Here is a 23468-nt window from a genome sequence, read left to right as displayed (position 1 = left end):
TAGGTTAGTGAGGCATGACTTTCCTTTACAAAAACTTTGTTGACTCTTCCACAACATATCATGTTCATCTATGTGACTGATAATTCTGTTCTTTACTGTAGTTTCTACCATTTTGCTTTGTTAATTTGCCCTTTGATTTTTTAGGACTCCTTTTTCTTGTAGCTTAAAGGAGACATGCAGTGATGTGGCACGGAAGCTGAGAAGCATATCGCGCACATGCATACTTTGTGACAGTGTATTCTTTTGTACTCTATTAGCTGTAGAGTCTACTGTTGTGGAGAAGAGAAAGGGCTTCGCTATAATGGACACATAGAGTATTTTTTTTATTGAGGCCACTGGATGCAGACAGGAAGCTGTGAGCCCTTCCTGGCTCTTTAGCACCCAGGGTAACTAACGTAGCCTATGCTTATTGTTCTGTATTTGTACAGCACCTGGCACAGTGGGAGGGCTTGGTTCATGACTAGGGTTTGTCAGTGCTCCAGTAAATACAAATATTAAATAATAATGTCCTCAGACATCATTCCTCTTTGGTTCCTTTACACCATGTAAATCTGGTGGAAATGGCCCCTGGGAATTCTGCTGCATAAGGAGGTGGCAGAGGTAGAGATGCCAGAATGGCTCTGTGCCAGCCTCCATTACTGCCTGCCCCCATTAGCGTAGAGGTTACCCAGAATGTGTCAGGGAGCAGTGGGTGTGGCTGGAGTATGCTGTGCTCTGGCTAGTCTAAGTTGTAGATCAGCCCCCAGTGGGCCTAAATTGGAGAAAATCTGAGGCTGCTCTAACACTGGGGCAGGCCAGGCCAAAAATACAGGAGATGAAGAAGTGAATTAAATCCACTTTTGCCATTCCTTCCCCAACTTCTTTCCTGTATCAAATAGAGCTCAGGAGAAACAAAGAATATGGCCCCAGGTGTCTTCTTTTCCTTGCTACTTAGCCACCACAAACACAGCAGACGGTACTTGATACAAATTATGCCAGCATTCCACAGAATGGCTCAAACCCGTCCTGTAAATTGCAGTGTTTTAGAGCGTTATTGCAGAATATTGTGTGGTATACCTCTGTATTTAAATGAGGGCAGTAGCTTTCTCATGGTCTCACTGTGTCACTGGCCTCATTTTAAAATCAAGCCCAAACCTAAAAATACTATTCAGCTCTCTGCAATAGTTCCACATTAGGCAAATGATTATCCTGTTTGCTCACAGGAGAGAAACCTAAGTTTCTTCAGACATGTGAAAGTAAAGGAAATAATAAGCACCCTTCATCAGTCAGATAAGCTCTATGTATACATCATCGGGTGTTTTTTTTTCCTTTGTTGGTTTACATTTTTGACTCTTTAATTTAATTTCCTCACTTACAGTCGTACAGCTGTCTGGGCTTCAGCCATAGATAAGTGGATCTGTGTATAATAGTAGCAGCCAGGATTTGCTTTTCTTTTTTCTGTTCTTTTTTGGTAACTAGCAGAAGCAAAATGCTTTATATAGACTCAGCACAATTCCCCCCCTCCCCCCAGTTACTTTATCTAGATGCTTGAATTTCATTCTGTATCAGGCTTTGCCAAGGTGCTCAGCTGGGATTTTTGGTGGAACCTGAGCACCTAACTCTCATGTGCCCCGCTGAAAATCCTGGCCTAAATGTGTTGTACACAATATTAGGGGAAGGGATGGGGCAGGGGTCAGCGATTAGAAAGTTGTCAACCGTATTTGGGCACCTGTCTGTAGCTAAAAATGCAGTTTTACTCTGAAGAGTCACTCAGGAAAAATAGCATTGGATGGTGTCATGTTTGTGTCTCAGTGGCTTGCAGATCAAATGTGCTCCAGCTGGTTAAACACATCTGGGCAACACTACAGATTCACTCGGGCCCTCTCTGTTATCGTCATTTGTCCCATTCTACCCCATAGTCTAGAGTTAAAACTATATGCTGGATCGAGCTTTAAAAAAAGAAGGGAAAAGAACAAAATGTTGGGTTTAGGGACAATCTGGTGAGGCGGGCGATAGGACGGTAGCAGACACAGGCCACAGAGAATGGTGAAATCAGGTAGCACTGGAAAGGTAGAAGAGAGACACGGAGACAGACTGTGGGAGAAAAAGAGATGGGTCAGATACAGGAAGCAGCCAGCAGCATTAAGTGGCATGACAGGACTTGTGAAAGAGGCCTCCTCGTAAAGCAGAAGGAGCTACAAATTATTGTCCAGACCTGGATGATTTGGGGCCCATGAGGTAAAGGTCAGAGTAGTTTACTCAAATTCACTCCTTATACAGAGCAGAAAAGAGCATGAGCAGAATACTCTCTCTGCTTTCCGGTAGGGTCTCCTCCCACCCTGTGTCCCCAAATTCCATAGTCTGTTAGAAATGGCCCTGCTCAGTTTACAAGTAAATTACATATTTGCTAACTGCTAGTCCTGTAAACTCACCCTGAGATTTGAGAGTTAAGATGGATTCTTTCCTGCTTCCACACAATCACTAGTAAAAGAGATTCCCTATGCCCAGTTCTGTCCTCTGTTACACTGGTGCAGTCCCATTGTCTTCAGTGGGCTTCCACAGGCGTAACGGGGGCCAAAAGTGGCTCTGCAATTGGAACCTAGTTAACATGATGCATGAGCCAGAATATAATCTAGCTCACTCGCCACCAACTTTGTTAGCTCTGCAGGACAGATATGGTTTTTAAAAAAAGAAAACCCATTTTACTACCCCTTCTGTTTATTCCAGTAACCACCAAGGAAGACTTCCATGGCAGGGAAGATTAAGTCCTGCATGAGCTACAGTGCTTAATGTGCTTTGGACTGATGACATGCCCTTCAGACAGATCTACCCCAGTTGTATAATTCTCTCATTGAGCCTTTTGGACCTCTGGCAGTCCTTCCTCCTGTTTAATTTCCGCTCTGCCTCCCTCCTGCTGGGATACTTCACCATTCAGAATTTCTGCCACACAAGTAGAAATTTTGATAGTGTCAGACAAGGTTAGCAAGCGACCCTGAGTCTCTGCAGACTGAGGCAAGCCTAGGGAGAGAACTGAAATGACTTCCCACTGGGTGTTAGAATGTTTTAAGGATGCCAGAAATGGGCAATCCCTGTACTCGTCACCCTGACCCAATACAAGTGGAGCGACCATTGATGGTCTCAAATGTTCAGCTAGCTGGAATTCAGCAGATTTTATAGGAGTAAAGGAAACAGTTTCTGGAGAAGAACGATTCTCCCAAGGGAAAAAAAATGCCAGTAGAGGAGGACAAATTCTAAAACCCACCTGACTGGGCGCTCTCCAGTTATTAGAAGGTCCTTATACAACAAGGGCCAAATCCTGCCACTTCCAACATGACTGTGGAGGACTCCAGAAACAACAGAAACTCGCTTTGTCCCCACTCCCTCCCCGCCCCCCAATGTTTGGTTATTCAGGCTTAGTATATGGGGGGCACTGTCCTTCAATCCAGGAGGCTGGGGGCCCACTGAAGTTTATGTGTAGTTGAAGCCAGAATTGGGTTATAGAATTTATTTCTCCTCTTTTGGTTTGTAACTTGTCTGACCTGCAGTAGAATAAACTAACTTAAAGACTCTCTTCTCCGCTTACTTTAACTAGTACTGTATTCTGCATTCATTCACCCTTAGGTATGGATGGGAAACTAGGTGTTTATGAATTTCTGCCTGTTTTGATTAGGGATTATGTGTTTGTTTTTCTGTTACCAAAAAAAATCTTTATATCTCATTGAATATTTCCATTTGAACTACGAGACTGGTCACCTTTTCTGACAGTACAAAGGCAGCCTGCTGTAGGGAATGCTTGTCCATTCTCTGTCAAGAGCTGGAGTCTTTGAGTCAGAGGAAGGCCTAATGGATGCTGGATGGAGTCAAAGTTGCTGTAAATTTACACCTTCTTCTGGCTTCTTCATCAGGAATGTCACACCAACTTAGATTGCTACTGGACTGTCATATAAACACTTACTTAGGGCCAGTTTTTCCTTTCATTTACACAAGTGCAATCACAGGGGCTTCAGTGGATTTACATCCACGTAGCTGAGAGAATTTGGCTCCTAGACACCCACTCTCATGTCAATGTGTAACTTATATGCCAACCATACACATCATCTCTGAATTTGATCCACTGAATCTGCATCTGAGTAGGCCTATGCTGGTATAATTCGCATGACAATGAACGAGAAGAGATGGGCATAACAAGGAAAACAACTAAAAAGAGAGTGTAAGAAGGTGTGAGTTACAGTAGGCCAAACCTTACTTTCATTTACACCTTTTTAAACTTTCCACTAGCTCCTTGGAATTTAAATTACACCAGATCACACTTACCCAGTTACTCATGTAATTGACTATAAGAAAGTCTAAGTATAAGTAAGGGTAAATGCTAGAAGCTGGGACTGGGATGACGGGTTGGATCACTTAAAATCGTCCTGTTCTGTTCACTTCCTCTGACACGGGCCACTTTTGGAAGACAGGATACTGGGCCAGATGGATCATTGTTCTGACCCAGTATGGTCATTCTTATGTCCTCTGCATCCTTTTTTTTTAATGCTTTCCATTTTGTTGTGACTGATTTTGATGTTATCACCTCTGTATCCAAATCATAGCATAAATCAGAAGTCCAGCATGAAATCATTTGTCCTATGACAAATGAAACAGATTGGATGGAGGCAAGAATACCTGTGGCACTTATTACACACTGATGAGTCACTTGGGTTGCTGCATAGAGTTTTTTTAATTCTATGCTGCTGCTGTCATGAAGGCAAAGAACTTTTTTTCCCCTCCACCAGCAATAGCATCCAGGTAGAGCTGCTGAGTTTTTCTGAATGCGTGACAGTATGTTGAATCCAGATTGTAACCATGGGGAAACAAAATCAAACGTTTCTTGCTTATGAGGATGTTTCTGTTGTCTTTAGCAAACAATATTGATTGAATTCTTTCTGTACAGACCAACTCCATGGTGACAGATCTGAGTTTTCAGGGGATAAACGTGAAATCTATATGGGGCAAGTCATCCCCAGTTTCATTCCCTGAGCCACTGAATGTTGGAGGAGGACTTTGGTCTAGAACTTAACAGACATTCCAGCACTTCAGTGCCGATAGTAAAATCTAGCAAGGGGCAAGCTGCTTCCATCAAGCAAGCAGTTGTTAGGGTTAGGCTCAAGAAACTGTCTTTTTTCTTTGGTATTCACACAAAGTGCCACCTTGTCTCTAGCCATGCCTTTCTTGATAAGGTTATTAAAAAGGTTGTAGTGGGGCCGCTCTAACATTATCTGGTGTTCTCAGGTTTCTTTGACCCCTATCAGTCTGGCTATGGCACACAGACAGTTCTGGTTTTGTTGGGGGATTATCTGCTCCTAGTAGTGAGCAAAGGTCAAGGTCCCAAACTGATTCTTTGATCTATTAACAGCCTTTGAGCCATGTGATCAAGAAATGTTGATTTATATGTGGACCTTGGCTGTGGTGGGTAGGATTGTTCTTCAGCAATTTTGCTGTTTCCTCTCCAAAAGATCCTTAAGGTCGACTCTGGCTTTGTCACCGTCCTGTCCCGTATTTATTGGGAGGATGGTAAAGCAAATTGGCAGATGGCACACAGAGCTATGTCTCTTTTTGATCTGACCTAGATGGTGCAGTCTCCTGGTTGACACAAGGCCTGACCAAGAGAGGAGTTTGGATGAACATAAGATGGCTCTATTTTTTCCCGACAAGATGGAGGGGATTCCTATTGGCAGGGGAAACCTGCACAGGATATCTGAAGGCGGCATTTGCCCCCATTACTGTGAGACATGTCCACTCTTTGTCAGGCAGGTTTGGTAGTGCTTCCCTAGCCATTTACTACTGGATTCACAGTTAGTGCTGGTGGACAGAACCACCATGTTATCAGACACATGGGACCAGATCTCTCTGATGTGAACCTCGCCACAGTCATGGGTGCCCTTGTGACCTCAGATTTGGATTGTTGGGGCTACCTTCTGGGCTCCTCCAAAGCTGCAGCAGAAGGAGGCTGTCAAGTTACTCAGCAGTGTTAGTTATAAGGAATATATTATCTGTGGTCTTCACTGGTTTCCGATACAATTCCTAATGCAATTCGCTCTGTATATTTTGTTGCATAAAATTCCATCTGATTTTAGTTCTTGTTTTCTACCCCAAGTATTGCCATGACAATTAAGGTCAGGTGAGGTGCTTTGTTCACAGAACTGTACTTGGATTTGATTTTCTACAGTTTGGTGATATGACATTTTCAGTAGAGGGCCCTTTACTTTGGAAATCATTTGCTTTGGGCCAGCAGAGTCTGACTAGCCGTCTGTAAGTGAGCACCTGAGAAAGTGTCATTGTGACCCGCAGTGTTGCAAAGTTTGGATACCCCTGATATATCTGTACATAAATAATTATACAATACAATAATACAGTATTATATAGAATACATACAATAATAATACACATCTATTTATTTATAGTATTTATTTGTATTGTAGGTATGTTTATCTTAGTATGTGCGCCTGTGCACATCTATTAAGACAATGGAGCTACAGTGATTTACACTAGCTAAGGATCTAGCCAACAGTTCTAATGGATATGTCACATACATCACAGTAGGCACTAACTGGCCCTCTTATTAGCCTTCTCAACAGAGAGGTCAAACACTGAATGAATCCTGGTCACTGAATTACCCTCTAACTGCTAGGGCTCTCCTTCCAAGTCACGATGGAGACACATTGGTAGGCCAGTGTGAGGAAAACGTGTACTCCATCTTCTGTGCTTGTGTAGACAAAGAGAAGACTTGAGTTTCCACTGCTGTTAATCCAATTCTTAAACCAGTGCTAAATCCTCTTTCATTTTGTTTTTCCAAATCCTATTGGTTGCATTGTATCCACTTGGCCAAGGACTAGAGTTGCTGTTCCATGTGTAAGGAATCCATTTGTTTTCACTAGTATTTAGGAATCCCTACCGCTCTGCTTACTTCATGTTTGCATTGCCATTTGAAAGATATTTATTTAGGAATTTACTTTTTTCTAGGAGCACTCAAGATGCTTTCCAAAAAGAAAGAAGGTTCAATCCCTACCCTGAGGAGTTTACAGTCTAAAGTCAGACTGATGTTATGGGGATAAGTACCTGGCTATTAAAGACCCTCAGTCCATGAGCTGTTCTGCACATGCAAAGTCCTGTGCCCATATGGAGCTCCACGGAAGCTGTAGAGCAGGGGCAGCCAAACTGCGGATTGTGAGCTACATGCAGCTCTCTTGATGCATAACGTGGCTCTTGGAGCCTCCCATGCTTTCCCCATTCTCCACCTACCAGCCTGGGAATGAGAGGAGCTCAGGACTTCTGCCCTGGGGTGGGGTGGTAGGGCTTAGGACTTCAGCTCCGAGGGAGGCGCCTCCTCTGGGGCTGAAGCACTGAGCCCCAACAGGCATGCCCAGCTCTCGCACTTCTGAAGATTATCATATGCGGCTCAGATGGTCAGTAAGTTTGGCCACCCCTGGTGTAGAGAGTGGGCCTCCACGCAGGGAGGAGCAGCTTTCAGCATCAGGAGCCGAGATTGCATTAGTATTCGAGCCCAGAATGTGTTATCTATTTACATGGCCCTCATCGCTATATTGTCTGAGCACTTTGCAATCGTTAATGAGCTTTATCCTCACAACAGCCCTGTAAAGTAGGGAAAAACCATCCCCATTTTACTGATGGGGAACTGAAGCTCAGGGCTGATGAAATGACTTTGCCTGAAGTTGTACAGGAAGCTTGTGGCCAAGCCTGAAGTTGAATGTAGGTCTCTTGAGTCCTAATCTACTACCCTATCCAGAAGACCATCCTACTTACTTTTTCAGTGTCTGGCAAGTTAGGGCCACTTTCTAGCCACAGAAAAAGGGTTGAAAAGCCAGAGGGAGAGATGGTGGAAGAATGTGTTGCCCACAAACCTGAAAAACAAGCCAGTGAAATATGCCCAAAAAGACCTTACTGGATTACACTGACTTCTAAGTCAGTATGAAAAAGATATAAAAACACTGTGAAAACTATTGAAATACAAGGTCAGATAAATCTTTGTGTCTTTAGTCACAAAATTAAAATATAGGGTGTTTTATTACATGAAATGTGGTGCCTCCTTTTTTCCTGCATGATACAAAAAGGAATCTATTTCTGGACTAAAACTTACTCAGCCCTGAGTAACATTCAATGTACAGATGTGTTACACAGGGGCTTAAAGTAGCATCTTAGCATGACAATCCGCCACCCTCACAAACATACCTACCAATACTTGAAAATTGTAAGTAAGGATATTTGGGGAGAAAAACATATTTCAATGCCTTTGAAATACAGTGGATTAAAGGAGTCAAAAAACAAATGGAAAATATTTTGTTAAAAAAATCAGGAATCTCCCTATTAAATAAAGCTGTTTGCCTTGTGTGTGCAGCACCCAGCCCAGGATCAGACCATGCAAACAGCTGCGGAAGTAAGTTCAGCTACTTTGAAGTGAGAAGCATGGAAATGCCAACAATTATGTAGCATCTGACATATGAATTCACTGATGTGCAAGTGAAAGTTGAGCTCACGCTCTACTGCCATAGACCTGGCTCTTTTTTCTTATGTAAACATAAACCAATTTTCTTCCATGGAAAAGGATCTGTTTGTGTTTGTTTATTTTGTTTTCTAAGCTGCTAATTCCCTTAAAGGAACTGAAACTATTTGAAATAGCAGAAAAAAGTGTTCATAATTTAATATTATAGTATTTCTTTATGTATGGTTTGGATTAAAGCTTACTTATTATATCAGGTTACCTTATACTTATGTTAATTAGTGACTACAGAAATAAACGGGCGCACAGGAGGGTCACCATGGACTGAGCATGGCTCTAGACATCAGAACCAGCTGAATTCTAGTCTCAGCTCTGCTACTTACTCACTTTGGTCCTGATCCTAAATTCTTTGCTCACCCAAAACAAAATCATACACATCACATAATATATTCAAAGCCCTTGGTTTTCCGTTTTTATTTTGTTTAAAATTTCCCTGAAGTTTATCAGAGTTGATTACAACCATTAAAAAATAAGTGAAATTAACCATGTTTTTTTGGGTAAATATCAGGGTTACTATTGGGGGACGGGAGGACAGAAAAAAAGTAACAAATAGTGAAAAGAGTATTGAAAGTAAAAGCAGTTTCATGCTGTGGTTTAATGCTGTGAAGGTGCCATCTACTTATGCTGCCTTCTCCACCTCTTCTGCTTCTAGGCCCACTCCAAAAGGAGAGATGGCAGCTTGGTTACCTAAGCCACCAACTTTCCTTCTAGAATGGGGAGGCCAGGGTCCACCCAGGTTACCGAGCCACATCCAAAATTCAGGGGAAAATCAGTAAAAACCAAATAATAGCCTTGGTAAAATCTGAGAATTGTTCAGTAAAAATTGGTAAAAACCTAAAACAAAGGGCCTTAAATATATGTGTATCAAATTGTAGAATTCTTTGCATAATCCTAGAGAGGAAGAATGATCTTGTGGTGAACTTGGACTCAGGAGATCTGAGTTCATTTTCAGGGTCTGCCACAGACTTCCTGTGTGACCTTGGGCAATTCATTTAATCTCTCTGTGTCTGAGGGTATGTCTATACTGACGGCGGCAAAGTCAGATCGATCTTTCTGGATCGATTGAGCAGTCAATGTAGACCCGCTCAATCGATCAGGAAGTCGATGCTAGTAAACCACCCCCTCAAGTGGCGTAGCACTGCGTCGACGGGAATGCAGTTCCCGTTGGCGCAGTGCAGTGAAGATGGCGTGCAGAAGGGAAGCACAGCAGTCGACGCCGAATCTCCAGGTAAGTGTAGACCAGGGCTTAGTTACTTGTCTGCAAAATGGGGATAATACTCCTTCCAACCTTTGTTTGTCTTGTCTGTTTAAACTGTCCGCACTTACTATCTGTTTGCACAGCACCTAGGACAATGGGGCCCCAGTCTAGGTTCGAGTCTGTAGACACTATTGTAATAGAAATAATAACAATGATTATTACTGAAATAAGGAACAAAATGCAGCTTGTATTGACTAGAGATAAGAACATCCTTTAACATGAGAGAAGAGCGGTAGCCCTAATTGCACCCGGTGTCGATTTGGCTAAATTACATAGCCTCTCTGCCTATATTTCCCTTCTTAAAACTGAGGGTAATAGAACTTATGTCCCTCGTAGACAACAAATCTGTCAGTGTTTGTACAGCCCTTGGAAGATATGAAGTGGTACATGCTGTGTTAAATGGGATGGTCTAACCTAGCCAAGCATTCTCATTTTATCGTGCATATTGTCTGCCTACCCTATGGAATTGTTTTCTACTTAGCGTTTTTAGTATGTAACATACATTTGCACATGAAAATTCAATAAATGCATTACATATGAAGAACAGGCAGAATCCAGTCGCTGCTGTGAACCTCAGAGGCCCGAATCTTCATACATTTAGTCTAGTCTGGTGTCTCTTGCCAATTTACTCCATGTCAGTTTTTAGGGAGAGACAAGGAAATCTTTTAATTTAAACCGTACTCTGCTTTACTGGGTAAGTTTTTAGATGTACTTTCTCTGCCCTCTGCTGACAAAACAGAATAACAACATGTGCGGTCTCTATGAGTTTTCCAAGACAAGAAATGGTGAGAGAAATTTTCTCTCTCTCTGTTGTAGGGCTGGATCTTTGTTATTTGTTTGTTCTATTATCGACCCTGTTTGCTCCCTTTTAGAATGTAAATTCATCAGGGCCAGTATTGTGTTCATTTATATGATGCTCTCTATCAAATTATGATTACTTTCAGAGTTATAGAAATTAGGGCCAAATCAAGGCCTGCTATACAAAGAGCAAATGAACTGGCTTTGCACAAGAGATCATTCATAGGAGGAAACAGAATTCTCCCCTCCCCAATCCTTACAGTCCTTTGGAATAGCACAAGTTGCTGCCACTGTGGGGAATTTTGTAATAAAAGTCCCACGGGGCACACTGCTGGCTTACTCTCAAATGCACAGCCCTGCCCTGGGAGAAATTCACCACAGAGCACTGGCATAGAGTCTCCGAGGTGGCTTCTCCACAGCCTGCAGCTCCAGCTTGTTTCCCTGCACTTAATTATGTCTTTCTTCCTTTCTCCCAGGATGTCCCTGACTACCAAAACATACGAGAGCTCCCTTACCTGGACATGGTGATTGCAGAGACATTGCGTATGTACCCACCTGCATTCAGGTATCTTTTCCCCCCTCTAGCTCCTAGAGCATACATCATTAGATAAATACAGTGAAAATCTGTTTGGAAGGCATAGACTCTCATCCTCCATGCAGGCCTCAGTACTGCTCATCCACGTGAGAGATACAGTGGGGCCAAATGAATGAGATACATGTGCCAGTTGGTTAGGAGTCCAAATGAATGAAGACTGGCTAATGTCAGATGGTCTCCCTCTGCTTCAGAGATCTGTGTGCAGAATTTACGTAGCCTACTGGCTGAGTAGGCCAGTTACCCCATTAAACCCCTGATCTTCTGAAGATTTTGCATGTCCCTTGCCACATTCAAAGACCTGAACTGTACTAATGATTTTCACTGTTCTTCTGTGTCCCCTGGCTGGTGAGTCTTGCCCACATGCTCAGGGTTTACCAGGGGTCAGGAAGGAATTTTCCCCCAGTACAGATTGGCAGAGGCCCTGGAGGTTGGTGGATTCTTTGAAGCTTTACATCATTATTTGACCAGTAACTCAGTCATAGGTTAGGGGTCTATTCCAGGAAGTCTGTGGCCTGTGTTGTGCAGATGGATGATCTTCTTTGCTCTGCTTCTAAAATAATTCCTCTGATGATAACTGTGTTTATTTCAAAAATGTGGAGGGGAATAAAGAAATTAGCAAACTGTGTAAGATCACAAAACTGTAACAGAACACAAGTCTCAGCTCTCAAGGTGGGATTTTCAAAAGCAAACCTAACTCTGCTTCTGTTGAAGTCCGTGTTAAAGCTCCCCTTCATTTCAGTAGGAGCAGAATTAGGCCAATGCTGAGCACTTTGGAAAATCCCACTCTACAGATACAAGTACCATAAAATAAAATAGCTGAACATGGACCCTTCCTTTACTTGCCCCCTAAGACTTGAGGTCATGATCTTCCAAGATTTTTTGTAGGGTTTCACAGGGTATAAGAATTAATTATGCTTGCTCATAAATGACATTTTACTCTGAAATAGGTGGTATATAAATAGAAGGTATTGTTGGGACATTTGAATTTCAATTCCACCTGAAACACTAGGAAACAATCAATGTTTGTCAGAGGGGAAACAGAATCAGAAAAGAGGGAAGTTATGCTGAAGCTTCCATTGGTGTCATTTGTGGTTGTTATTGATCTCTATTTAAGCCCAGTGACTTGGAAAGATTCCAGCTACGTAAGACAAGAATAGTTCTGTGCTTCAGAATACAGGGAAATAGTGAACATTCAATAGCAATCAAAATAATTTCACTACCACGAGTGAGAGATTTAAAAACAGTCTGAACAAATAGAGAACTTCATTCTGCAGAGCTGGTAGGAACCAGTGTCTTTCACCAACATCCTGTTTACTTTTCAGCAAAAGGAAGGACTTTGGCAATATTTTTCTGCAGGTTTTGGTTCTTAGTTATCTATTTTTGTTTAATGTTGTGTGTGCGTGAGAACATAATGCTGTGATTAGTGATGAAGTGTCAGTCCTAGAGACTGAAATTTTCTGTTTATTCCCTGAATAGCTACAGTGCAGGCAGCAGTCATCATACAGATCACCACAATACTCGCCTCTCTACTGATCCAGAGAAAACACTTTTAGATGAGATAACAGAGCCTCCAGGGTCCATGCAGTCTGCCGAGACAGCTCATATATTATATTACGTAGTACTGTCAAGACCAGGGCCTCATTGTGCATGGTGCTGTTCACACATATAGCAAGAAACAGTCTTTTCTTTGAGAAGCCTACATTCTAAATGGACAAGACAGATGGAGGATGAGAGAAGGGAAGTATTATCCCCATTTCGCAGTTGGGAACTGAGGCACTGAAAGATGAAGGATACAATTTTCAAAAACACCCAAGTCTCAAGTTTCAAACATGATTTAGACACTTGGGTGCTTTTGAAATTTGTATCCTTCATTCTTAGTACTGGAAATTCAGTTGGCTGTAGGCATCTAAGTCACTTAGGGCAGTGGTTCTCAAACGTATTTGATTGCGGCACCCCCCACCTTTGTTTCTGGAGTTGTTTATGCCCATACATGGACATATACTGCTGCCCAGCTCTGAAGGCAGAATGGAGAGTAGCGGATGCTGGCTGGGCGCCCAGCTCTGAAGGCAGCTGTGCCGCCAGCAGCAGTTCAGAAGTAAGGGTGGCATAGCATGCCATTGCCACCCTTACTTCTGCGCTGCTGCTGGTGGCGGCACTGCCATCAGAGCTGTGTGTCCGGCCAGCGGCCACCGCTCTCCTGAAGCTTCCCATGCCCCCGGCCCCGAACACATTCTGAGCCCACCAGTTTGAGAACCTCTGATTTAGGGTAAAAATTTTCAAAAGCACCCAAGTGACTTGTGCAAGGTCACTCAACCAACAAAACCAGGAATTAAACTCAAATCAAAGACCAGCCTTTTTCTCTAACAAGGGAGCCAGGTCTGCTAGCAGTTTCTTTGATTTCCAGTGGCTAATGAACGGAGGCCATCAGACTAATTGAACATATAGGCTACCAAACAGCCATCAGATGATGACAATGCGCAATAGGAGCTGGGGTCTCTAGCTGCTATGGTAATAGAAACATTAAATTACTCATAAAAACCTACATTAAAAGAACATTATGAAGGGTTGCAAAGTTAAGCTCTCAAAACGTAGGAAATGCCAGAATTAAGTTAAACTTAATCTGGCTCCCTTATGTGTGTGCATTCTGATGCAGTCTCTGCTGACATGAACACATACTACTTTTTCCCCAGGACCCGTCTCATTTGGTGCAGAAGATGGAGGGTGCTCGCTTAGTGAGCCACTGTTCAATATTTATCTTCATCCTCTTTGTCCAGTGTGTGGCCCCATGTCTCATTTACTGCACGCTACTTAAACTGTGCTCTGAAAACAGCATTATTAATTTCCTCATGGGTTTTTCTGTGGGCTCATCACTATATATCTGAGTGATTCACAAACAATTACTTTATTTTCACAACATGCCTGAAAGGCAGAGGGGGTGGTGGTATCCTCATTTTGCAGATGGAGAACTGAAGCACAAAGAGATTAAGCTGAAAAGCATCCTCTAGTTTTGGGTGCCTGATTTGAGAAACCTAGGACTTGATTTTTCAAAGTATTTGTGTTCAAAGCAGAACTCCCTTTGACGGCAGTTGCAGCTGAGTGCTCAGCACTTCTGGAAATCAGACCCTAGGGTATCAGGCTGGGTACCCAGAAAATAAGGAACACAACAGTAATAATCTCCTGTGAAAAGTTAGGTTTAAGGGATTTGTCCAGAATACGGTAGGAACTCTGTGGCAGAGGCAGGAATAGAATCCAATTCCCCAGAGCCTCATTCAACTGCCTTAACCATAAGACTGTCCTTTCTCTTCCTGCATTCCCCTGCCTCATTCACTACACACCTTCCAGCTATTGCAACAAATGAAGGAGGCATCCTACAGACAACAGCCTCCTTCACACAACCCCTATTCATTTCCAGAGAAGGTCCATCCTGTGCAGTGAATGAGACAGGGGTCCTGTGAAAAAAATACTAGGTAGTCATCAATGAAAGGCTGCATTATAATGCATATGCACAAAAAGGCAGAATTAAGGTTGTACAGGCAACCTTAATGCTTGATTTCCTGACTTTTGATTTTGCAGCCTTCATTTTTTCTGTGTATTTTTCCGTTTATAAAAAAGCGAACTGAAAACCGCCCCAGAAATTCCGTCACGTAGCATCATATTGATGCCCACATGGGTCATCAGCATTGTTGGAACCTTTGGATCCACTGCACAGATGTCTGCCTCCAGAGCTGAGTAGCTGATTGATAGTAGTAGTAGGTTGTCATCCTCTCTGTGAACTAACACTAGAAATGGATGAGACACTTTGCTGGCGGGTTTCATAGATATCTGCTAACAGAGGAATGGTGAGGCTCGGAATGGAATCTTTGCTTCCATCCCAAGGTCTGAGGGTAGTATGTTCTTGTGGGCACAGACTTTTCTGCCTATTTCCCCCCAAACTTGATCCCTCCTGCCCTGCCCCCACCCCATCGTCGCTCCTGTCCATCCCTGACTCCTCACCCCAGTCCCATTCTCCTCACCTAGCCAGTCCTAGTCGCCACTCCTCAGGTTTCTTATCCAAATCCTACTCTCCTTGCCCAGCCAATCCTAGTCTTCCCATCTGGAGTCCCCATCCCACTCCCTTCACCACCACTTCCAGTCTCTCTGCCCAGCTATTCCCACTTTCCCCCACGCCCTCATCCCCAGTCATCTCGCCCAGCTAGTACCAGTTCACTACCTCTTCATCTGATCTGTCTGTCTCCCACCACCCAGGGCCTCCTGTTCCTGCCCTCTCCGCTCACCCATATTCGCTATCCCCACTGGTTCTCAGTCTCCATCCTTGTCCAGTTTCATTGTCCCCATTGCCAACTCCTTGTCCTAGCCTCCTTGGCCAGCCAATCCCAGTCTCTGCCCCCTAAATCCTCACCTGATCTCTGTCTCCCCCTTCTGCTGCCAGTCCCAATCTGCTTGACCAGCCAGTTCCCAGTCCCAATCTCCCAGTTCAAGCTTCCATCTTCCCCCTTTCCTGTCCACCAGCCTCCAGTTCCAGACACTCCGACTCGCCAGGATCTTGTCTCAATCTGCTCCCCGCCCCACTCCAGTTTTTATCCCTTCTGCTTTCAGAGCAGAATGCTTCCTCCCTCTCATTGCCTGAGCCCAACAGGGGAGCACTGAGAGCACAGGAGGGACATGCTCCCTGTTCTCAGTTCCAGGGCCTGGAGCCAGCCTGCAGCAGTCCAGAGTTACAATTGCAAAAAAAAGTCCTGGCTCAGGCCTGGGCGCATGCCCAGCGCAAACAGAATTTTTGGAGATTTTAGCTGTTAAACTCTAGCAAGTCTCTACTGAGCATATGCAAACTGCAATTTTTCAAAGAGCTTGTTTCCCCAATCACTGCGAGACCAACAGAGATGACTTGTTCTGTGTCTGCTCTCAACACCCTGACTTTGTCCTTTTATTCTTATTCAGCTGGGGTATGTGACATTTCACTGTTGCAGGTTCACCCGGGAGACATGGAAGGACTGCGTAGTGATGGGACAGCATATTCCAGCTGGGGCTGTAGTGGAAATTGCAGCTGGACATCTACACTATAACCCCGAGTTCTGGCCAGAACCTGAGAAATTCATCCCTGAGAGGTACGTGGGATAATGCTCATCATCACTGTCCTTATTTAGACCCATTTAGAACAAAATCCTGCCTTAAATGCTGTTTCCCATGTGGCTAATAAAAAAAGAGCAGTGTGTGTGTGTGTGTAAGCAGTTTGCTCCCAGGACTCCAATCTCATGCACTGGAAGTGCATTCTGTGTTGGGATATTCAAACAAACACACACCCTTTGTTGTGGCTGAGCTGGGTGCAGGAACTATGCAGCACTCAGCTGTTAACATGGAGCGGATAGACAATTTAGACCATATGCAGCATCACCTCCACCAAAGTAAGTGGCTACTGGTAGATGACCCTTAGGCAGGAAGCGGTGCCCTATCTGTGGTTGCCTAACGGGGTTGGGTATACCCTGTCCTGTTCAAATATTGCTACTTTTTCCACTCCTGGATATAGAATTTCTGAAGCAAATGAGGCTACCTGTGGTATTCATTTGCATGTAATTACCCAGAATGCTCTTCCAACCCATGGCTGTTTTGGAGCAGCCCTTCTGTCTGAGATCTTGGAACAGTTTGGGTGTGGCGCAAGGTATATCACTGAAGCCAATGGGAGTTTTGTCTTCTGTGGGAGCAAGCTAGGATTTCAAGTTCTTTATTCTGCTTACAGGAGAGACTTTCATGTAAAGCTTTTCTCACTTTCAGCTTCTGGGTCTTCACTGAGACCTGTTTGTATAACTGTATGTAGAGGAGACTGTCCCACAGCTGCGGAGGTTAGCAAACTAAAAGTGCTCTTGGAATTTTAGCAGATCCAGTGCTGTGTAGAAGCAGTTTTGCTTTGTGGACACAGCTGCTAAGACCTACATTGCAAGTTGCCATCTTGTGAAAGCTTTAGTACAAAGAAGTGCTAGCCTCCCATACACTGGGTGTGACACAGAAATTCTAAGTCCGGCTCTAAAGGACTAACGTAACTATACCTGTAAGTGGGTTTGTATAGAGGAATCCTTTTGAAATATCCCATCTTGCAGACCAGTTGTCTGTTTTAGCCCATAAAAAGGGGCCACACCAGGGTCAGGAGAGAGAAGGAGCATTTGGTGGTGCATTCTCAGGGACAGATGAGATGACTGGCAGTGATCTTTCTACTGATGGATGTGATGTCTGGGTCTTCTATTGACATTGGACAATATAATTTACCCCAGCTTCTGGAAGCATCCAGTAAAGTGTGTTTGGGAGATGGGAACCAGATTGCACTCGACCACTTGTGCAGTGCTGTGTGTGGTGAAGCTGAGGCAAATTTCTTCTTTACCTCTTCTTAAAGCAGGAGGTACAATTACCCATAGACTCATCTTAGCTTACATCAGTTGCCAGTATTGTTAGTGGTCATAAAATTAGCCATTTCTTTCTTCATAAAATCCAGCTCCGGTATTTGTCTGTCTGACCTTCTGCTGGTGAACCATCCTCAGACTGGGTGAAGCATTTTATTCGCTCCAAATTTACTGCCCTTAGTTCTAGTGTTCTTGTATTATGGGACATACCAAAAATGGGGAGAGTGGCAAGTTTTTGCTACAGGTGCCGTAATTCTGAATACCACAATCAGGTCCCTTCTGTCTTGCGGCAGGGGCTGTCTCGTGCTCGGTGTTGTACAGTGCTTTATAGAAGGGGGTCCCCGTCTCTCTCTTTGAGGCCTCTAGGTGTTACCATTACTACAACTAGTTCATGGTGATCTTTCTTTCCAGGCTAGGTAACCACCACCTTGAAATAGCTAGACAAGCTCGCATCATCTTTAAGTCGTGCTGTGTTCATTGCCTTTCTCTGGACCTTTCCAGTCCCGAGTGCAGCGGCTGCAACTGTGACTGGCCCCCGCACAGGGTGTGTACGTGGAGGAGAGGCTTGTTGGACCCCCAGTTTGCACCAGTGCAAGTTCCCGTCCAGCTTTATGGATGGCTAAGCCTATGGCTTCCTACTGCAAGGAAGATCCTGGCCCCATAAGAGCAGATTTCTAGTACAATAGCACCTCTTGAAATGTTGTTGCTTTTCTAGAATGTTCATAGATTTTTTAAGGGCAGGAGGGACCATTTTGACCTCCTGCAGAACAGCCTATAGCTTTCAGCTGATTGCACCGAGCCCAATACCTTATCTGGCTAAAACACACCTTCCGGAAAAGAAGCCAGTCTGGCTTTGAAAACTGTTAAGAGATGGAGATTCCCTTGGTAGTTGGTTCCAAAGGTTACTCACCCTCACTGTTGTTAGAAAAAAGGCACAGGTTTTTTTTTGTTTTTGGTTAAGTATTTTTAAAGAATTAGCTACCCCATCCTATTCTGGATAATGACTACCACCTTGGTCTTCAACAGGGACTGAACTGGAGACCTCCAGAATTAAGAGCATGTGTGCACACAGTTTGAGCTAAAAAACCCTAAATTCCCTACTTCCTCTATGGATGGAGCATGCATAAAACAGTGGGATACACTGGTGCAGGCAGAGCCTTCTTCCTCAGCCAATCAGATCCCTGCTTTCACATTCCTGGTTAGGAGGTTGTTTAATTTCTCATTGTCAGTCCTGTGGAGAATCCCCATCAGGTGTTACCACTTTATATTGATTTTTTTCAATTCAGAGGGAGCATTCTTGCTCATTCTAAACCAGGGTTCATTAGTTTTCTCTTGGTAAATGCAGGCAGTAATTTTGCCATTATTTTATGCACAGGACCTGGGTTGCTCTAACCCCTGAATTACTGTTTAGGGAGGGCAATTCATGAAAGACAGACTTTTAAAAAGGAAAGTCTATTTGTCCTGGTGGGAGAACTGCTCATTGACAAAGGACATTTTAGTTTAGAGCAAATCTTGCTACCGGTCCCCTTGAGAATTGTTTACTGAGACCAGTTTAAATCCAGCTTCCTCAAGCTGTGAATAGAAAAATCACAACAGTATGAAAACCATTTCTTAAGCTGGGTTCCAATTTGCCCACCTTGCAGGTTCACAGCGGAGGCAAAACTGCAGCATCACCCCTTCGCGTACCTCCCATTTGGGGCAGGCCCTCGCAGCTGCATTGGCATGAGGATGGCTTTGCTGGAGATAAAGATTACCCTGCTGCAGCTCTTGCAGAAGTTCAAATTTGAAACCAGTCCTGAGACCCAGGTTTGTATATGTGGAAGCTTGTGTCAACTCTTGTGAACTGACAGACTGTTCTATAAAGGGCCAGTGTGATATGTCAGTGTAGTCATGGGAGAAAACTGTAAAAGGCACTTGTATAATAAAAGTGGTGGCAATCCTGAATCACATTATTTTAATCAAAATGTAATTTATGATTTGTTTTGTCATTTATCAAATAAAACAAACTTCTGTAAACCATAGAGTCTACAGCCCAGATCTTCAGCTGGTGTAAACAGTCAATGTCAGTTTACACCTGTGTGTTTATCAGAGTACTTATGTGTGCGCACACATCTGCACCTACTGTATATTCACATATTCTAGTGTTTACAGCAGTTTATTATTTAGATTTTTAAGATACCTGGGCATCCATTGTCTAACCCTCTAGGTATAGACTATTTTTACCATTATACTGCCAACAACTAGCTGTAAAAAGGACATTTTACAACTTCCACAACAATCCCTGTATGAGTTAATTTTGCCCACGGCAGTGAAAACATCATCAAGTTGTATATGAATTTTACACCCACTTGCCCACACTGTATGAAAGACAGAGTAAATGTATAAAATATGCAATTTCTTCTCTTTTTCAGATTCCTTTGCAGCTGACATCTGTATCTACACTGGGACCAAAAAATGGAGTCTATGTTAAGATAGTACCTCGACAGAGCAAAAACTAAGCATCATGAATAGAAGTCAAAAGAGTTAGCCATTGTTCAGCAGCTTGATGGATTTAGGATAACATTTTCAAAAGTACTTAAGTGACTTGGAAACCTAAATCACATTGAAAGTCAATGAGACTTTAAACATGTGGGCCAAAATCCCACTAATTTTCAATGAGATTTAGGATCCTAAGTCACTTTTGAAAATGGGACTTAAGGACTGACTTTGGAAAGTTTTACCCAAGGAGATGACTGTGAATAGTGTCTGAAATAATAATAATGTCTCCCACTTTTCATCAGCCTGAGTGGTCATAGCCAGGCCCACTTCATTGTACTTATCTACATGGGAGTTCGTCAAGGCTCCAATTTGACCATCTTAGCAGGTACTATGTTTACACTCCCTCATCTTCACTAGGTTTTTATAACATGTTAATGACAGCTGGTTAGCTAACACGCTTTAACTCGTAGTCTAAAGAAACCTTGAAAGGCAGCAGCATGTGTAGTGATTACAGAAAGGAGTAAGAGGCAGAAGACCTGGATCCTACTCCACACTCTTCCACTGACTTATTCTGTGATCTTGAGCAAACGGCCTGATCTCACTGTACCTGTCAGATGAAGATAAGCTTACTCAGCTTTTGTGAAGCACTTTGAGACAGTTCGATGAAATGGGCTAGTATTACCTAAATTTTGTTACAGTGGATTTAAAAATAATGGTAAAGAAACCCTAAACTACCTCATATTGTCTCCCCCCCAACACACACCAAAAAAACCACCTGTTGCTAGTTGACATGTATGGAGGGGAAAAGCCACACTGGTTCTCTTTGGGCATTGGGCTTCAGCTGATTGTCAAACTTGCAACACTTCTTTTCTAAAGCTATGCTACAGGAAACACCATCTCGCTCTTCAATGGCATACACAAAAACAGCAGTAATATCTACAGAGATCTGCCACGCAGCAGCAAAGATACTCAATATCATTTGTACGAAGCTCTGTAATAAGATTGCTGCTGTTCCATGACTCCCATCTATAGTTTCTTGCTCACATATGGCACATTGAAACTAGTATGATTGCTTAGCACATCTTGCTTTTGTCTCCTGCTGATCACTATGACCACACTTTAAAATTCTTGCTTTCATGGTGCTTACCAAAGCTTGCTTATTTCTGTGATGGATTTTCTTCTAGCTCAAGTTCTAGAGTAGGAACTGTGGATTATAGACCTCAGAGTTAATGCTCCATCCATACTTTCACTGCACAGTCTTGCAAGCCATGCTGGACTTTGAGTCACTCAAAGTGCCTATGAAATGAGGTACTGAGTTAGTGGTCTTATTTAAAAAGGTGCTACATGCATCTTACCTTCTATGCACAAATTTGCCTCTATTTTTTTCAATACCCTATTATTTGTAGTTGTGATTCTAAATTACAGTACATCATTATACCTGTACACTGGAATAATGTAGGGTGGTCTCTTCATTAAAGTTTTTTTCCCCTATTCCTTTGACTTAAAAGTAGGAGTGTTGGTCATTTACTGTGTTCTTGCGGTCTCCATCAGACAGTCAGCCTCCAAAAGTGTTCTGCTTTCTTCATTTTTAAACACACACTTTAGAGCCTAACCCCCCGGGTGTGCTGTTTTACCATACAGTCTATTTATTGCCACATTTAGAGACTGGAACTAACACAACATGTACAGTAATCAAACAGTGCCTCTTTCAGTTGCTGGGAAGGGCACTACCTGTCTAAATATATCCTGTAGAAGCAAGTTCCTTTAAAAATATTTTTGAGTTAACCACAATGTTGCAACATGAAGAAGGTAGCAGGATCAGATGACACACATGGAATAATTATCCTCTACTCAACTGACATTGCTGCTGTGGTTCAAATGTGCAGAAAGGGTAAGTAAAAGAGAGCCATTGATTGGCTCTGAGAAATTAGATGCAAATTCACACCCTTAGTTACCACAGAAAAGCTGTGGCTTCCTCACATTTTCCAGCAGTCATGTTCAGAGCTACATTAGATGGACAAGGAGTAGTTTATAGATTAGGTTTTACTTTAAGTGAAAGGTTACTCTGTCCATACCAAAAGGAGTTAATATGGATACAATTTTGTCATAGTAAAATTTTTGAACTGTGAATTATGCATGCATGAAATACATCAAAGCGAACTAAAACTGCTTATGTAAGGCAGCAGGGTCTACATAAACAAACAGTTTAGAGCAAAGCAAACTAAGAAACTGATGTGTGGTAGCAGGAGCCATATAAATGGCAAAACATCATAGGTTCTACGAGAGTGGTGATCACTGTAACGTAATTGTATCCTTAGAGATGACTGTCATTTTATCTATTTTACACGGCTGGGGGAATAGATTACACACCATATTTTTTATTAAACACACCTCACCTTGGCTGTAAGTTTTCTTACTACATCATACCATGATAGAAGGTGTAAAAATTGAGATGGCTGTGTCCACTGGAATTTAAAAATTATTGCAAGAAAACAGATCAGCAGAATTGATACTGTGCATTGAGTTGTACTTGTAAGGCATGGAAACCGGCATCACTGAGGGGGGAGGGAATCACTATTACTGGGGATTATGCATGTGAAATTTTGTCTACTTTAAGGAAAATTCTGCACTTCACAAAATAAATATTTTTATACGCCTTTGCTGCTTTCTATTCTATCTGTAAAATGGAATTTCCAGCTGACCTGGGACTCTACTTTAGATGCTGATTTGTTTAGCATATATTTACTGTTCCCTGGGCCTTAATAATAGCACCTGTATTGAAACGGTTAGAGGTCAAATAATGAAGCTGAATCACTCAACTCTTGTTATTGAGGAAAACAGGAAACAAGCTAACTTCTTTTAGACAGACATTGGCAAGTTGGCTCTCAGAGATGTTTGCTCCCTGCCTTGCTGTGGTTTTGCCACTCTGTTCAAGCAGTTGGCAGGATTTCCTCAATTGTTAGTATCTTTAAAACAAAGCTGACTCCCTCAACAATCCTCATTGAAAAATGGAGACGGCACCTGGAAACCATTCAAGGTACTTTTGAACAAGAGGCCTGACCTATTTACTGTTCAGGTCCTATGAAATGGAATGGTTAATTAGCTACCCACCAGCCTACTCGTAACTGTCAAACCTCCACATTTCCCTGCTCTCCCTCCCAAAGAAATTACTTTAACATGAGCCACACAGTTCTCCCTTTACCTCCACTTTCACGATTTCCTGTCCTCTCCTTAAGGCTGTCCTCTGTACATCTTCTAGGTTCTATCTTGCATGAGAGTCTGACCACCTCCCCTGGAAATCTTCTCTTAACAATCCCCACTTCTAATCCAAACTTTAACAAAACTCTACACCACACACACAGCTGCCTCCCATGTATAAACTGAGCTGGCCTTCACTCAGCCCTCAGAACATAA

General features: G+C 42.9%; 1 protein-coding gene across 1 annotated transcript in view; it reads left to right on the top strand.

Moving 5' to 3' along the window:
- The window catches only part of TBXAS1 (thromboxane A synthase 1), a 278530-nt gene extending 256985 nt beyond the window's left edge, over positions 1-21545 (top strand). Inside the window, exons 11-14 of the mRNA XM_067536094.1 lie at positions 11069-11157; positions 16155-16292; positions 19220-19382; positions 19988-21545. Coding sequence (XP_067392195.1) covers positions 11069-11157; positions 16155-16292; positions 19220-19382; positions 19988-20074 — 477 coding nt within the window. The 3' untranslated portion in view covers positions 20075-21545. The remainder of the gene's footprint in view (positions 1-11068; positions 11158-16154; positions 16293-19219; positions 19383-19987) is intronic.
- The last annotated feature ends 1923 nt before the right edge of the window (positions 21546-23468 follow it).

This window comes from Emydura macquarii, unplaced genomic scaffold, assembly GCF_026122565.2.
Source record: "Emydura macquarii macquarii isolate MOO-44397 ecotype Brisbane River unplaced genomic scaffold, CSIRO-AGI_Emac_v2 contig_3530, whole genome shotgun sequence".
NCBI classification, from domain to species: Eukaryota; Metazoa; Chordata; order Testudines; family Chelidae; genus Emydura; species Emydura macquarii.
This window is presented reverse-complemented; position numbering and strand designations above follow the sequence as displayed.